Raw genomic sequence first — 16,205 nt, forward strand, 5'->3', positions numbered from 1 at the left:
ACACGGTATACGTATTATGTGGTACATGTATATTTGTTTTGCCGGGCAACTACTTCGGGATTCGATAAGTTATGCATCTCCGCTCTACTGCACCATTGAGGAGCATTTGCACTCTCCTTCTTCATGGCTATACCACAGCGGCAAACACCAGTCAGAGGCGCTATCAAGCGGCTCCAATGCAGTGTCAGATGGCGACTGCACAGGGAAGGAGCGCGTCGGTGTCGATGTGTCTACCAAGGCTATGACGGCACTCCTCTGGAAAGCACACACCAGCGGCGGCGAGGGAGGTGTCGTCTCCGGTGCGTGACACGACTGATCGTCTGCGCAGCGCATCGAGTTGCGCGCACACCAGCGGGGAGGCGCGCGCGGCGGCGGCGGAGTAGTATTGCGCATGCGCAGACCAGTGCCGTGCGAAATCGGCTCAGCGAAGCCAGTATAGCTAAAGCTACAAAAAGCCACAGGGGGCGGAAAAGCAGCTGGCCGATTAAAAGGTAGGTAAGACAAGCCCGTTCTTTTTTTTTTCGGTGGCAGCTGAGCGATGGGATGCTGTGCCGGTCGTGCTAGCCGCAAGTGGTTTTGCCTGCGTGCGTGCTACAGGGCAGAGGCACGCCGGTTTGGGGCGTACACTACAGCGAGTCGATGGCTTGTATCCTACGGCGTATTACGTGTCAGTTTGCTTTCCGCAGGTTACATATGCCGCGCCGTATGTTCCATTGACTGCTAGTCTGCGGGGTTTGTTCGTTCGGGGTTTTTCGGTCCTCCTGTGTGCACTAATGCCGCTTTGTGCTGGTCTGAAAGGCCGGTTGTGATTCTTTGAGTAGCGAATTTACGGTGGTTCTTGTTCGGAGCGTTGCTGGCTCGTGTCCTGGGAATGTTGGCTGACCGAGCCCCTTGAGCGGAGGCGGAAGCTTCAACTGACGACTAAAGTAGTTTTCGCATGTAGTTGACCTTCCTTTTGTTCTTCTAACGTGGTTTGCTCAGTTTTCATTCTTTTCGTAGCAGTTCGCTTTAGTACCACGAGAATCGCACGCAGAAGGCACCTGTCCAGTCCGCCCATCTCAAATGCATTATTCTTTGCGCATTCACATGCTATTCAGTTTTGGTACAATCACAGCATGTGAAGGTGAAAACTCTACGGACCTATCGCCCGCCAGGGCGAAAGAGGACGCGCCCGCGCAAGATACGTCTCGTATCGTTGAGCACCTAACCATGCTGCTACAACGCCAGCGTAGACCAGATGACAGTTCTCGCTTATTGCTGGCCCTGCCTATATACGAGGTATACATGAACTAGAAATGGGCCACCGAATTTCCGTAACAGATACAAGATTAGAGAGTTTTAGTACTGCGTAATGGTGCTACGTACGCAACACGCAAGCGCCTTGCGTTACGTGGCGTCGTTTGCCACTAATCGGCTTTTAGTACGCCGTAGTACCCGCGTACGTAACGAGCGTGAATCGTGTTATGCCATCCGGTAGATCAAAATAGACGTACGTGTTGTTGACAGCCAATGTGAGCCAATCCAAGTGTTATAGCCAGATTATGGCCATATTTTAAGCCACAGAGCCGGTCGGTGCTTGTCTTCGATGCCACCATTTTGCAAAACGAAGTCTCGTGCTGTCGCGAATTTGTTCGAGAGCGGCGCGATCACCTCATACGTGCGCGCGCACGCATCTCATGCGTGCGTACGTAGCAGCTGCGTACGTAACGTGATACGTGCGCGTTGCGGTCTGCGCATGCGCACTACGCAGAACGTGGCGTCCTTACGTACGCAACGCCGCCACGTATGCAGCGTACGCAGTACTAAAACTCTCTATTATCACGACGCGCAAGCCCTCACAAATGACTCTCCTGCTACGCGCTCGGCCCGTCGCCCTGTCTAGCTCTGCCGAACGTTGCATCATCCCCAGTCTTTCGATAGTTGATGCCACTTTGACCAGCTATTTCGTGCCCAATTTCTCCCCCCCCCCCCCCGACTACGTCGTTTGCATGAAAGATGAACTTCGCAGGCGTACACGAGCTGAGGATGAAAGCCTCTAGGAATACATATGATCCTTAAAGGAGCTTTATGACTGCGAAGGCCCTTCAGCACCTGAAGTGGAAAGAATGACTCGGGCCGTTTGACAGCCACATTCACGTTTTCAGGCGTACTTAAGGGGTCGTTCTTTCCTACGTGGGCTACGGCCCCTACGTGGGCTATGGCTCGCATTCAAGAGGAGCCAGGCGTGTCTAAGGGGCCTCGATGCCAGGTGTTTTGGTCTTTGCATCATCCAGCCGCCAGAAAGCACAACCACGGGAAACCTTCAGCAAAGCAGCACATGCCCAAAGAGATAAAGCCGCACCCCTTCCCGGTCGTACAACTACCACAGAACCAGGGAACCAACGCTCCTGCAAAGTGCTCCCCACCCGATAACAGTCACTGGGTAATCTACATAACGGTGAGCCATCTTCCGTCTCTAGTGGCCCACGCTGGTAAAGCACCATTCGTGATGGTTTCTGTGACAAGAGTAAAGGTCCCGGCTCTTTTAAATACTGGCCCAGCTGTTTCTGTTTTGCCTGGGAGATTAAAGGCTGCCTGGGAATTAAATAATGCCTGTCAGATTAAAGGCTTAGCTTTGTGAAGGGTAAACACTAATCCGCGCGTGGCTTCTGCTTATGTTCTCCCTGCTATGCTTGCAGCTCATTTAGCGGTTGCACTCAGTGGGTGAAAACTTTGACAACGTTTCCTAAACTTACCCGGGATTTCTTGCCTCGTAATTTCGGGACGCAATTTTATAGCCAAGACGGGAATCGTGCTTGATATCCGTAGGGGCACCTAGAGCTATGGTATCAATGCAATATAATACACGTTTGTGCCTACTTCGCCAGAGCCCCCGTCGGATCTGCTTGCAACAAATGTACATCCCTTCATGGAGACTACAGCTGAATTTTTGACTGTTATCGAATCCTTCAAAGGGCCATCAGAGCTAAAATAAAAAATAAAAGAAGTCCCAAAACCATTTCTGGCGATGTTCAGAGATGCTTCTGACCAGGTCAATGTATACGTAGAACACAGGATCGACACAGGTGACGTTCAACCTATCCATTTCTATCTGCGTCCCTTGAGCGTACACAAGCGTCAACTTCTGGACAACGCCCTCGAAAAAATGATTGCCACTGGTTCTGTAAAAGCATCTTACAGTTCATAAGCGTTTTCAGTTGTTTTAGCTACAAAGAAGGACGGATCTGGGCGGTTGTGCGTTGACTAGCAGTGGTTAAACGCCGTCACGGTTCGTGACTTATACCCCTTTGAATCAATCGACTCTGTTATGTTCTTCACTACGCTTGGGACCGCCAAATTCTTCACTACCCTTGACTGTAGCAGAGGCTTCTTGGGGATTGCGTTAGCAGAGTGCGATGCTCAGAAAACGGCATTTACTTGCCACAGGGGATTGTTCAAGTTTACGAGGCTACCTTTCGGATGGTGTAATTCACCCGCCACATTTCAGCATGCCATGACCATTTTGCTTCGAGATGCCAAATTCAACTCTGCAATTGCCTACATGGACGACGTGCTAGTCTTTTCGGAAACGTTGGACGAGCACCTGATCAACCTAACCACAGTATTGCAACCAGTGAAGGAAGCAGGCATCGTCACCATCAACTCCTAGAAAGTTCAGTTAGTCTCAAACAAAATAAACCTCTTGGGTTTCATTTTCGAACAAGGCACAATGTGACGAGTTGAACAGACACTTCAGGCAATTCTACATAATCCACTACCAATGGGCGTAAGGAGCCTGCAATACTTTTTTGGGTATGGTGAACTTCTACCACCACTTCATTCCTTACCGTGCTGATCTGGCAAGACCTCTTCACCAGTTCTTGCCCAATGAGGTTCATTAGTCTTGGACTTACGTGAAGAAGGCATCATTCCAGGCTCTGTCTGAGCATATCGCTAATATATCACGGCTGCGCCTTTCTTACCTAAACTTACCCTTCACTGTCCAGACCGACGAAAGTGAATATGGCCTTCAAGCAGTTTTGTTAAAAGAATAGGAAGGAATGCTTTATTCGCTAGCATTTGCTTGTCACATGCCCTCGGGCGCAGAAAGGAACTACACCATAACAGAGAAAGAGTTACTTGCAACCATATTTGCGCTGAAGAAATTTGAAATGTACCTGGATAGAGCTTCATTCACGATTCAAACCGATCAGCAGGCGTTGTCATGGCTGTCGAAGCTGAAAAACCCATCCAATTGCCTTTCCCGGTGGGCACGTTTTCTTCATAAAAGTAAATATACAGTGAAGTACAAGAAAGGCATCAGCAACAAAGTAGCAGACGCGTTTTCTGAACCAGCCGCCGAGGTCCCGGTTGTGACAATGCCTGAAGATGCATGGAGTACACAGGTCTCACGACAGCAGCTTTTGACGTTCAGAAAAGTGACGACCAGTGCAAGAAAATACACAGTGACCTGGCCGTTGGCAGTGCCAACGGGACCCCATGGTCCACAAACACCTATGGGAGCTACTTGCAGGCCAATGGCGGCCTGTTTCTGCGTTACGTACCCTCACATGATACACATGATGGCAAGCCCCCGTTCCGCGCTTTCATTCCTCGGACTCTACAAAAAAGTTTTTTAGCGTTCATTCATGACACACGCGTAGCTGGTCACAGTCATGAAAAGAGAAATTTTGAGAAGTTGGGTGGCGTCGCCGCATGGCCACACATGAGAAAAGGCATCACATCATACGTTCGCGAACCCCCGGGCTTCATGCAATTTGTGAAAAGCATGAAATGGGCTGGTTCCGCAGATCGGCAAAGGGGTGTCGATACTCGTTGGTAGTCACTGAGCATTTTTCGAAATGGGTAGGGTTGTACCTTTTTCGCCGGCTGGATTCAAAAGTAATTTGCAATTGTCTGCTGCAGACGTTCACTCGCTGCGGTTTTCCAAACGAGCTAATAACGAAGAACGCAACATATTTCGCAGGTAGAATATTTGGAGCCACTTGCAAAGTTCTTGGTGTTCACCACAAGGAAACGACACTTTACCACCCTCAAGCCAACATTACTGAGTGCGTCAACATAAAACCTTAAGCCAATGTTGGTGGCTTCCATCGACCGGCACAGGGACCGGGATGCCCGCGTACAGGAAATTACATTCGCCATGCGAACAGTGAATCGTTTGACTGGCTTTACTCCGGCATCCATTCTCTTAGGTCGCGAACTCGCATTCCCTATCGAACATGCGTTCACCCATGACTCCGAATCATCGCGCTGCAAGTACGTGACGTCCGCGAAAAATTTTTCCAGCTGCTGGAGCAAAACTTTGCGGGAAGCCAGGGAGAACTTGAAACTAGCCCACCTCGAATATTGAAACCAACAAAGGCAACATCTAGAGTTCGTGGTCGGCGATGAGGTACTCTGCCCAAAGCATGCAATAAGTGATGCAGCAAAAGGCTGTGCTGCCTCCCTCGCACTACAATGAAATGGTCGCTACATGGTTTCAAAGCTAATTATTTCTAGGTCAGAATTCATTTTCATAAACAAACGTGGTGGTCGAGTAGCAGGCGCTGTAAATTTGTGATCTCAAAGCTTACGACGAGCGCCCACTAGACGCGTGAACGCTTTCCACCACTATTGTCGATTGTAAGCTCTGCGTGCAAGTTGTTTGTGAATCAGGATGTCGTGCTTTTTTTGTAGTCCTTCTGTAGTATGCTCGCTTTTCACAGAATAACTGCAGCATCTTCAGTGCCTGCGAGCCAGCGACAAAGCACAAGGCTGACACCCGTAATAGAACGCCCGCACAGGCTGCCGTGAACACCGATACACGCTACGCGCGCGTTCCATTCTGTGCGACTGGTGGCACAAAGTCAGTTCACAAATTGTTATGTGATGTGTAACATGTGCACAGGCTTCATTTGGTGCAACTCAGGACGTACACATGCGATGAGTGGTGATGTGTTGTTGTGCCTCACAAAGTGTGTCTACAGGAACATGCGACTAATAATGAAGTCTTGTGGTGCCCGACAAACTGAGTACACTAATCAGGGACTGCTTCTTAGTTTACCCTTCTCGATTTTTTATATGATGTTCATCCTTACCTTTAGTAGTCTGTTGACTATGATACTCAGTGGAGTGTCCATTCTTGTGTGTGTGTGTGGGGGGGGGGGAGGGAGCGTCGGGCCGATGGGCCCTTATTTGCAGCACGCAGAGGAGAAGCAGAGTGAGGAGAGCACGTGCGCATTGCACATGCGCTAGACAAGCGTTAGCATCCAAAAAAGCCACAGGGGGCGGAAAATCGGCTGGCTGATAATGAGGGAGGTGAGACGAGCCGGGGTGTTTTTTCTGTGGCAGGTGAGCAATGGGATGCAGTGCCGGTCGCGCTGGCCGCGAAGGGTTTTGCCTCCGTGCGTGCTACAGAGCAGGGCAACGCCGGTTAGGGGCGTCCACAAAGGTGAGTCGATGGCTTCTATCCTACGGCGTACTGCGTATGAGTTCGCTTTCCGGTTGTTATGTTTTTCGCTGGCTTTCCTGCCAATATGTTCCATGCCGTATGTTCCATCGACTGCCAATTTGTGGGGTTTGTTCGTTCAGGGTTTTTTTTTGTCCTCCTGTGTGCACTAGTGCTGTATTGTGGTGGTCCAGAGAGCCGGTTGTGATTATTTGGGTCGCTAATAAATGGCAGCTCTCGTTCTCTGCGTTGCTGACTCGTGTCTTGAAAAATCAAGGCTGACTGACGGTCACAAACAAGCGCTTAGAAGGGGGTGCGCCGTCAAGTTCTGGCGACAATGACGGTGCTGGGCGCCAGAGGGGCACCTTGGAGTCGGCGCTAGAGCAGAAGAAAATAAGCATCCAAAGACTCTCCGGGCCGCCGTCTCTCCCCCTCGGAAGCGTAGTTTCGCCGCCCAACCTCCTCACAGCGGCCGCCAAGCAAACCCTGGAAGGATCTCGAAGGAAAAGGGCGTGGTGATGCAGAGTTGCGTCACGCGTCGCAGATAGCTCTCGAAACGTCTCGGCATTTCCCCAGCCTTGGCTGTGCATCATGCCAACAAATCGATTACAATTTTCTAGAATCTAGCGCGAAAGCCATTTAAAGGAGCAGCGGAGAGTGGTGATCAGGAGAAGGATGTTTGCGCCAATGTGCTGTCTTCTTCTCGTGCTTTTTCACTGAAGAAAAAACCTTCACCGCCCTGTCGGTGAAGGTTTTTTCTTCAGTGAAAAAGCACGAGAAGAAGACAGTTTTACGCAAATGACCGCAGGGTCATTCCGCTCTGTCGGCGAAGGCTTCTGTCCTCAGTGACAAAGCAGGTGATGAAGAAGTTTCCAACTAAAGGGTGAAAGCTTGTGCTACAAGCAGGAGAATGTGTCTACCGCCAGCGAGTGAAAACGCGTCCCAGCAGTGGCGCGTGGGAAGCCGCCATGTTACCGGCGAAGAAGTTGGTGCCTGTAGAGCGGGCAATTGAAGACGCGAGGTCTCCTGGAAGAGAAACTTCGGGGGCAGCGGATCAACAAAAGCGCTGGACTTTGAGTGAGTGATTCTTCGAAGAGTATCATTCAAACTTCGTTTTAAGGACTTTAGACTGAATAGGTTTTCGAACTCTTTAGTCTTTAAGTGTCTTGGTTGATCGATGCATGTGACTGCATTGTAGCGCGTATTGTTGTTTGTGTCTGTTGTTTTGAGTGTAGCTGATTGCACTGTGTATTACGTTGTTTGAATGGTGACATATCGTATTCAACTACGGTCGATTGTGCATATCTTTCTATCGTTTAATCTGCCATATTTGAGAATATAATTTTGTTTTGTTTATCAACTCTCGTCTCTGACTCGTTTTTTGGACCACAACGAGTGTCTGCTGGCGTGCCAAATAGGACCCCTTCTAAATTGCCTGCGCTTTCGCGGTGCAGTTCTTGGGACCGATACTTCGGCCCTTGGAATTAGCCCGGAGATTACCTCCCTATTTAACGGGACCTGTGACATTGACCCCCCTGATAGGAGGTGGAGCCTTCAAGCTCATGAGCAGGTTTTCTCCTAATGACGTGCCGGTTGTGAAGCTTCTTTTGTGGACAAAGCAAAGAACCCAAAAGCCTGCGGTAATATAAAGATGACGTCTTGAAGCTCCAGTGAAAAAAAATACATGCTTTGGCAGAGCGTCATGAACAACCACCTTATCGAATTGGGCAAGTCCCGCGTCATTGACTTAGATGCGGATTATTTCCGTGGAGTCTTGGCTCATTCAGAAGAAAACCAGTAACTTCACCCGATATATAGGTGAGAGATCTGAACAGAATTTCGCCGATCACGGAGAATAACTGTCACCACCATGTCTAGGAAGGAAATGACGTTAGAGAAGCTTGCTCGGGGATGGCCGTGTGATCCGCGAATCATCCGTATACATTTCCGTGCCATCTTACGAGGACGTGACCGGTTTTCCTGACGGCTCGCCCACTTCTCTAGCCCGCAGTTCTGGGTTTGCTTGATGGTGAGCCATTTTCACCTTGGTCTCGCGTGCTCTCACCGTAATGTCTTCGCAGCAAACCCGAACTGCTGCTTCACTGCAAGCCTGCCACGCTCTTGTCTTGGCTTCTGGACTGTTCAAGCTGCGTAGCGGTAACGAACGGTGTTCACTCGGTGAGCTCCCAGGGAAGAGGAACAAAGCGCGCTAAACGCGAGCGCTGTAAGCAGGTGTGACCTTGTGGTCACCTGTCTTACTAGAGCACGCTGCGTCGAGTGTGCGGCTTGTGTGCGGGTGCAGCGGTGGCGCACCGCTTGCGTTGCTCACCGGAGAGAGTGCATGCAGCTGCGAAAGAGTGCAACGGCGCCTGTAACGGGAGCGTTGAGAACTAGTGTAAATACCGCCAACAACGGAGAAGGTGCGAGCATAAGAAAAGTGACAAGTAAGCTCCTAAAAAAAAAAGGTTCTGTTTTTTACGCTACCTTGATAGGCGTCCCTCTGTACCAGCTGAAGCTCATTAAAGCCGCTGTCACATGATAACTATGACTAACAACGGTTGCAGGTAACTAGCTACACGGGTGATTCCATTAGAGATTGCACGGATCTTACAAGCAATATCTTTGAATTAGTTTAATAAAGAAAGCAAAGCAAGAGAGATGGCAGGGAGGTTAACGAGGTGTATGGTCGGCTTGCTTATTCTACGCTGGTTGAATGGGAAAGGGGAAGATGAAGTTTAATAGAGAGAAAAAATAGAAAAAGCACAAAAACATTGCCAGTAAATGGGCTGCCGCGTATGTAGAGTAGCACTAGACAAACGTTACAGGCGTTCACATAGGTCCATAGTTTCCAAAAATGCAGGAGAGCTTTGACTGCCTTTAGAACCGACGAAAGCCGAGGATGGTGCTCCAGCAGCATCTGCACAGAGAGTGGCCGATCGTCCAATTGTCGCAACGCGCCATAAAAGTTTTGTCTCTTAGAGGCAAATCTAGGGCAACGACATAACAGATGGTCGATGTCTTCGGTGCCGCAAACGTCAAATTTGGCACTGTCTGTCATGACAATAAGGTTTGGATATGCTTTTGTGCAGGCAACCCACAACCAACGCCGACAAAGAAGCAAAGCTTCACGTCGATGAAGCCCCGATGGAGGGCGAAGTTCTAGTTGAGGGTATATTTTGTGTGGTTTAGTATTTATTATATGCTTGAGGTGTTTAACTTCAGAAGACACAAATTACGAGCCAGATGACGAAGTTGCCCTCCAGCGCCTGTCCTTTATAGGGGAGTCGCAAGGGTGTAATCTTGGTGGAGTGTGGGAGCCGCGTTGTCTGCGTATACATAATAATTGCCGTTGATTCCACGATGACCAGGTAGCCACTGAAAATTGACCCCGCGGCTTGCTTCTGTGACGCCCTGAAGAAGCTTGACTATCTTGTACGTTATCTGTTCAAGCAACTTGTCGAACAACTGAATGCATGCTGTGTAAGGACGGTTTCGAGCAAGAAAGCATTGCCTATTTACTCTGTCTCTGGGATGCGATGTACTCCACGGCACCACGCAGAGCCGCAAGTTCTGCTGCTATAGACGTAGTGGCATGTGACAGCTTGATTCGCATGGGAATCCCTCGAGCTGGTATATCACCACCGCACCGCCATAACTAGACCCAGTGATGGAACCATCGGTGTGTAAGTACACGTGGTCACTGTAAATTTCACACCAGTGGAACGAGCTCAATTATTTTAGGGCTGACGAAGGCAAATTTGATTTCTTCTGCATTCCTGGAATTGTGAGACATACTTGTAGAAGGGTCAGGCACCACAGAAGGTACACCAGCTTCTCGACAGGCGTGCAACCTGACGTAAACGATGCACGATGCACACAGACACTTGCACTAAATGTCAGATGGGGACTCTCAGTAGTGAACCTCGCCAAGTGATGAGAAGTATTTCTAGCATATTGCATGTGGTAAGTACGCATCGCCTCAATGGGGATATGCCTCATGATCGGGTAGTCCTGCGCATTGGCAATGGTTTCAGCAGTCCATACATGGCGGGGTAAACCGATGGATATCCTAAGAGCTGGACCTCAGTATTTTGGAGCGTGCGCTGGCTAGTTTTGCGCGTGTTAGGTATTATAGGGAAGCTGCACCGCAGGATGCCAATAAATAATACCTTGTAAAGTTGTAACAAGATTAAATGGACACTCCCGAAGTTTTACGACAAGGAATCTGAACTAGTGACGAATTGCAGTTATCCGCTCTTTCATGAAGTTTATGCGAGATGTCCAACGTAGGTCTTGGATTATTATGTCTCCCCAAAACCTGCAACTCCGGCTAGATCACACTTATTGCCGTTAATTGATATGCCATAAACGTCCATTGACTTTCTTGTGAAAGAAATCACTGTGCACTTTCCACTCGCGATCTCCAGTCCTCTTTTACATAGATAGTGCGATGTCACTGATGTTTCCTTCTGAAATTGAGCTCAAAGTTGAAGTCGAGTGACACCCGACATCCACACACATCCATACGCAGATGTCTCGTAGTACGCTACTTGGCTGCTTGCGAAATAGTTTAATGAGTGTTAGGTTGAACAACGTCGGGCTTAGAACACCGCCTTGCGAGACTCCTAGGCTACCGCAATACTCGGGTGCCGGGACATTCTCTGCCTGTACGAGAAATGATCTACTCTGTAAGTAGCTACGAACACACAAATGGATCTAGCCACCAAGTCCTACTCCTCATATTGCGCTGAGAATGACTTTTAGGAGGACAATTTCGTAAGCACCTCTATTGTCATAAATAGAGCATCAGATGATCGTTTACAGGCCTTCGATTTTATTTGATATGGTACGAAGTCAACGACATTGTCGAATGATGAGTGGCCTCACCTGAACCCGGAAAATACTTCTGCATGTGTTTCGTAGAACACTAAGTGTCGTTCCAGGTGTGTTAGAATCATTCTTGATCTCCATAACGTTTCCCACACAGCTCGCGAGGGAGATTGGGTGGTAGGCATAAATGTCCAAAGGTGACTTGTCGGCTTTTGGTCTGGAAGCTGAATCAAGCGACTTTACTTCCATTCCCGTGGAACTGTGTCAGTTTCCAGGAGTCGTTGTACCGCAACAAGAGAACTTTCCGAGCTTGATACTCGAGGTGACACAAAGCGTGGTAGGTGATGCCATCAGGTTTTGGCGCTGAAAAAATTCTGTATAAAGCAAGCACAGCATTTAGTTGTTCGATTGAAAATTGACACTCCATTCGGGGATCACATCACAATAAAGAAAAGTGGGGCGTTCTCGTCCCAGTCAAATTTGTCCCACAGGAAATCCCCTGGCAGTGAGATTCTGTAGCGTAAATGTCCTCGCAGCGTAAGTCAAGTGTCAGATAATTACATGGGTAGCGCTGACCGACAGGTGTACGAAACCACGACAGTTTGCCAGATTAGTGACAGAGGCTTTCTTGGATCCACAGACTTGCAAAAAGATACCCATCGTCGCTTATTCCACTTGTCCATGGGACGCTGCGTTTTATTTAGTGTGCGTCTCGCCAGTCTCACACCATGTAAAAACTTCATGCTTCTATAACTCCGTTTTGCATGACCACGAATCGCTCATTCTAATCAAAGTAAATGTCCATATCGGTTCGTGAGGAGCTCGCCGAAAGCGAAAGTGGTGGACTGTAGGGCACTCTTCATTGCGTCGTCTAGGTGGAAAGGTGAGTCACCAACACCGTCTAGCATGATTTAGTTGTATTTTTGCTGATCGGTGCACAGGACGGCCCTGAGGAATATATACCTAGAAAACCGTCAGCCTTCAGCTATGTAGGAATGTGGTCGCTACCTACCCCTTGTTCTGAAATCTGAAAACTAGTGTACTCTCGTGGCGAACGAGCGTGACCCGGAAGGGAGGTCCAGGCAACTACTATGTAATAATCCACACGGATAAGTAGGGCAGCTATAATTCACGAGGATAAGTTCACATTAACAAGCAAAGGACACCAACTATCTACCTTTAGTGTTGACCCTGGAGCTTCCCTACAAGTAGTGGCGGGCGTCGAAGTCACCAGATATTTATTTATTTACTTATTTATATATTTACAGAATACTGTTAACCCTCCATCATCAAAGCTGGAGAGGTGAACTCAAAATTCTGCAAAAACACTCGCAGTTTCGACGACATCATGAGGATAAATAGGCTTAGATGATAGTGAGAGTGGTCTAGTATTTTTTTCACTGTTAGGCAAACGTAGTGGTTTTTTTCGTCAGGTGGCACCAGGTTATGAACATAAATCAAGCTGCGCCGTATGAACACAAAAACCTTGCTCCACTCTCTGTGGGTGCAGGACATAAAGCACTAATATCCAGACAGTCTGATTGGAGCTGACATGTTGCGTTCAAGTTACAATTATAGAGAACTGGTTCGTGAACACATATTGCCTGAAGTCGGACATGCGCGGCCTAAACCCTCTGGCGTTCCAGTGAAAGACAGTTGCGTTTTTTGACCTCCTCTAGAAAGGGATAGCATGTCACGGGCCATAGTTTTACCCTAGAGCTGCAAGCACCAAACTCATAGGGTCGCGCACCTGCAACTCACTCTGCAACGACGGGGTCTTCAAGTCACTTAGGAGCATGCGAATGGCGCTCATAAGGGTCTGCAGACATTTATAACTGGGTGGTTTTCAGTCGCATTTGTACCAGCGGTTCGTCAGGGCATCGGTGTTGGAGGGATTCAAGGCACCTCTGAATCAGGCTGTGTTTGTGGAAGTGAAGGTAACTCTACACTAGGAGCTTTTGTCTCTGCTTTTGCTTTTGATGTATCTGTTTTTGTAAAGCTTGGCGGTCAGTGGCCAGTTGTTTTTAAGAAGATGGCACGTCTCTATCGGCAGTTGTCCCGTTTCAAGGCCTTCTGTCGTGATGCTGACGTCACCTGACTGCAATATGAGCTGTTCTGTGCGTTGGGTTGTTACACCCCCTACGTTTCAGCAGGTGTAGTCATTCCGCACGCGCGGGCAATCTTTTTAGACGTTCTATGCGCACCGTGGCAGTTGGAGCACTTTGCCACAGTTGCGTGGCAGGTGCTGGTGAATGACGTTCAGCCCACCACGTGCACACAACATTGCTGGCAAAAACGCCTGTTGCGCGTTCCACCCTGAAACAAGTGCAGCATTGGGTGGCCCTTAGTATGTATGAACGTACTTGGTGGCAAACGTGGCCAACTTTGACGTGAGCGGGAATACTGTCTCCCTGAAAAACAAGCTTTAAGCAAAGTAAATTACTGAGCCTTGCGATGTGCCTGCTGAAGATGCCTTCTGTAGTTGCCTTTATCCAGATTAGAAAATCATCAGTAGAGAAGAAAATGTCGCCATCAGAAATGACGCTAACATTGCCATTACAGCCTTCGGGGATCACTGATTGAACTTTGGCTTTGTCGATTTCTGTGATGATTTGTAGGCTTTGCGTCACACTACGGTGTAGAACATAAACTGCGAGAACATTCTTATGCGAGTTGATCCTCACGTCTTTAATTTAATTTAGCGTGAAATATGCAGAGGAGACATGCCTGTTAAGGAGTCGTAAACTGGTCGAAGGGTTCATGGTTATACGACCATAATGTGTGGCCAGCCTAGCGGGGTAGCCTGCATGGTAGATACACTCGCTGCCGACGATGTTTGTAGCAGTCCTTGTTTTGCATTGCGGCTCATGACTACAGTGTAGACACCATCCGATGACCTTAGCTGTCCGAATAGAACTCCACTGCCTCGCTGTCTGTGCCACTTGAGGTGTTCCCACGTTTCTTAGCCGCTGCCGGAAGCAGTGGTTGTCCACCACTAAAGCCTTTAGAGGCTTCTTCATCAATTCTCGCAAGGAGGGAGTGGTTGCTTCCAGAATTAGAGGGAAAACAAACCGAAAATTTGAGGCACAGGTAGGAGGAAGAAGAAAAGAAGAAGAAGAAAAAGAAGAAGAAGAAGTAGAAAAAAAGAAGATGATAATGATGATGATGAATCCGCAGTCATGCCTCAAACCTACTCAGGAAAATCGGCCAAGAATTGAATACGTAATTTAGTGATACTTTTAAATGAAAAGCATTTCCTAGCGAGCTTTGGCGACTTTGAGCGTATCTATCTATCTATCTATCTATCTATCTATCTATCTATCTATCTATCTATCTATCTATCTATCTATCTATCTATCTATCTATCTATCTATCTATCTATCTATCTATCTATCTATCTATCTATCTATCTATCTATCTATCTATCTATCTATCTATCTATCTATCTATCTATCTATCTATCTATCTATCTATCCGCATACGGCTTTTAGCTCTCCTGGCCGTTTCGATAATGGTACATCAACCCCAAACTTGGTATGTCATAACATGACTGTATGACAAGCATGAGTGACAAGTCAAAATTGTGATTTGTAAATCATGAATGTTATAATTTGCATTTTATGGCCTTGCTGCTTTTGCGGCGGTTTCGTTCACATTTGTTGCAAAACTGGCATGGTATGACATGACTGAATAACAAACATGATTGAATGGCCCTAACGTGGAAATCATGACATGCATGTCATGATCTTTATGTCATGACTAGTCCTGACTATACGCCCCGCTAATGGTGCGCTCGCAATCACTTCGCCAGCTTCGCGTCTACCAAATTTTGTATTACGGGACGTGAATGAATGACGAAGGTATGTGACTAGTACAAACATGATAATCATCAGTGGAGGTGCGTGTCATGTAACAACATGATTACATATTACGCTCATAATGCGCTCCCGCGGGTTACGCTAGCGTCGCATATACAAAGTTTGGTATTACGGGACGTAAATGGATGATAAATGTATGAGACTGATGCAAACATGATAGTCATGAGATGTGTGTCATGTAACATGACTACATGCCACACTCAAGGTGCCAATACAATTTGACGTGACCCCGCGCGCGTGCGCGCCGGTGCTCGTTTCGTCGCGTCATGCCGGCGATACCACGCCAGGCACCAATCTACCTGCCGTTTACTTGCAGGCGCGCGCCACGTTGCGTTTCTTTGACGCATGAGCGTTTGAGCGCACCCGGCGTCCCTCCATCACGAAGAGACGCCGACGCAGTGCTGTCTGGTTAGAGCTGGGTAACGTCATGGTGCGAAATTCAGCATGTTGCATATCGAGCCGGTTGCCACCGGGCTGCGCCGACGGACGCTAGTCACGCCGGTCGAGCCGGTCGCGCCTGGCGTCCGTTTTGCTAGCGCAGCATCGCTTCGCCCAGCGTGCACGCTCGTCAACGTTAGGTCGGAGTATATCGGGCCCTTCATGATGCGCTCGCGGCCATTTCGCTAGCTCCACATATACCGAATTCGGTGCTACGAGACGTCAATTGATGACGAAGGTAAATGACTGGTGCGAGCACGATAATCATGACACGCGTGCCATTTAAGAACATGACAACGCACCAAGCTCAAGATGTGCTCGCGGCCGTTTCACTAGCTCCACATATAGTGAATTTGATATCACTTGACCTGAACAGACAACGAAGGTAAATGACACGTCCAAACATGATAATCATGATATGCGGGTCATGTAACGCATGACTACATGCTAGTCTCATAGCGGGCTCACGGCCCTTTTACTAGCTCCATAAACACCAAATTTGATATTTACTGATGTGAATGAACGGAGAATGTAAATGACAGGTTCAAACACGATAATCATGATATGGTTGTTATGTAAAACATGAATACAATTTACGATCATAGCGTGCTCGCGACTGTTTCGCTACC

At 48.3% G+C, this 16,205-nt stretch overlaps 1 protein-coding gene across 3 annotated transcripts in view; it reads left to right on the forward strand.

Annotated features, from left to right (window-relative positions):
• Positions 1–405: 405 nt before the first annotated feature.
• LOC142769374 (calcium-activated chloride channel regulator 1-like) overlaps positions 406–16,205 on the forward strand; it is a 101,314-nt gene continuing 85,514 nt past the window's right edge. The window contains exon 1 of one of the 3 annotated variants that reach the window (XR_012885805.1): positions 406–491. Coding sequence is in view for 1 of the 3 variants with exons in the window: in XM_075872561.1 (XP_075728676.1) it covers positions 6,341–6,433 (93 nt within the window). In the remaining 2 variants the exon portion in view is untranslated. Of the gene's footprint in view, positions 492–6,331; positions 6,434–16,205 lie in introns of those variants that run through there. The other 2 variants (XM_075872562.1, XM_075872561.1) reach the window with 2 other exon arrangements.

The sequence above is a fragment of the Rhipicephalus microplus genome, chromosome 8 (genome assembly GCF_043290135.1).
Source record: "Rhipicephalus microplus isolate Deutch F79 chromosome 8, USDA_Rmic, whole genome shotgun sequence".
In the NCBI taxonomy this organism is placed as follows: Eukaryota; Metazoa; Arthropoda; class Arachnida; order Ixodida; family Ixodidae; genus Rhipicephalus; species Rhipicephalus microplus.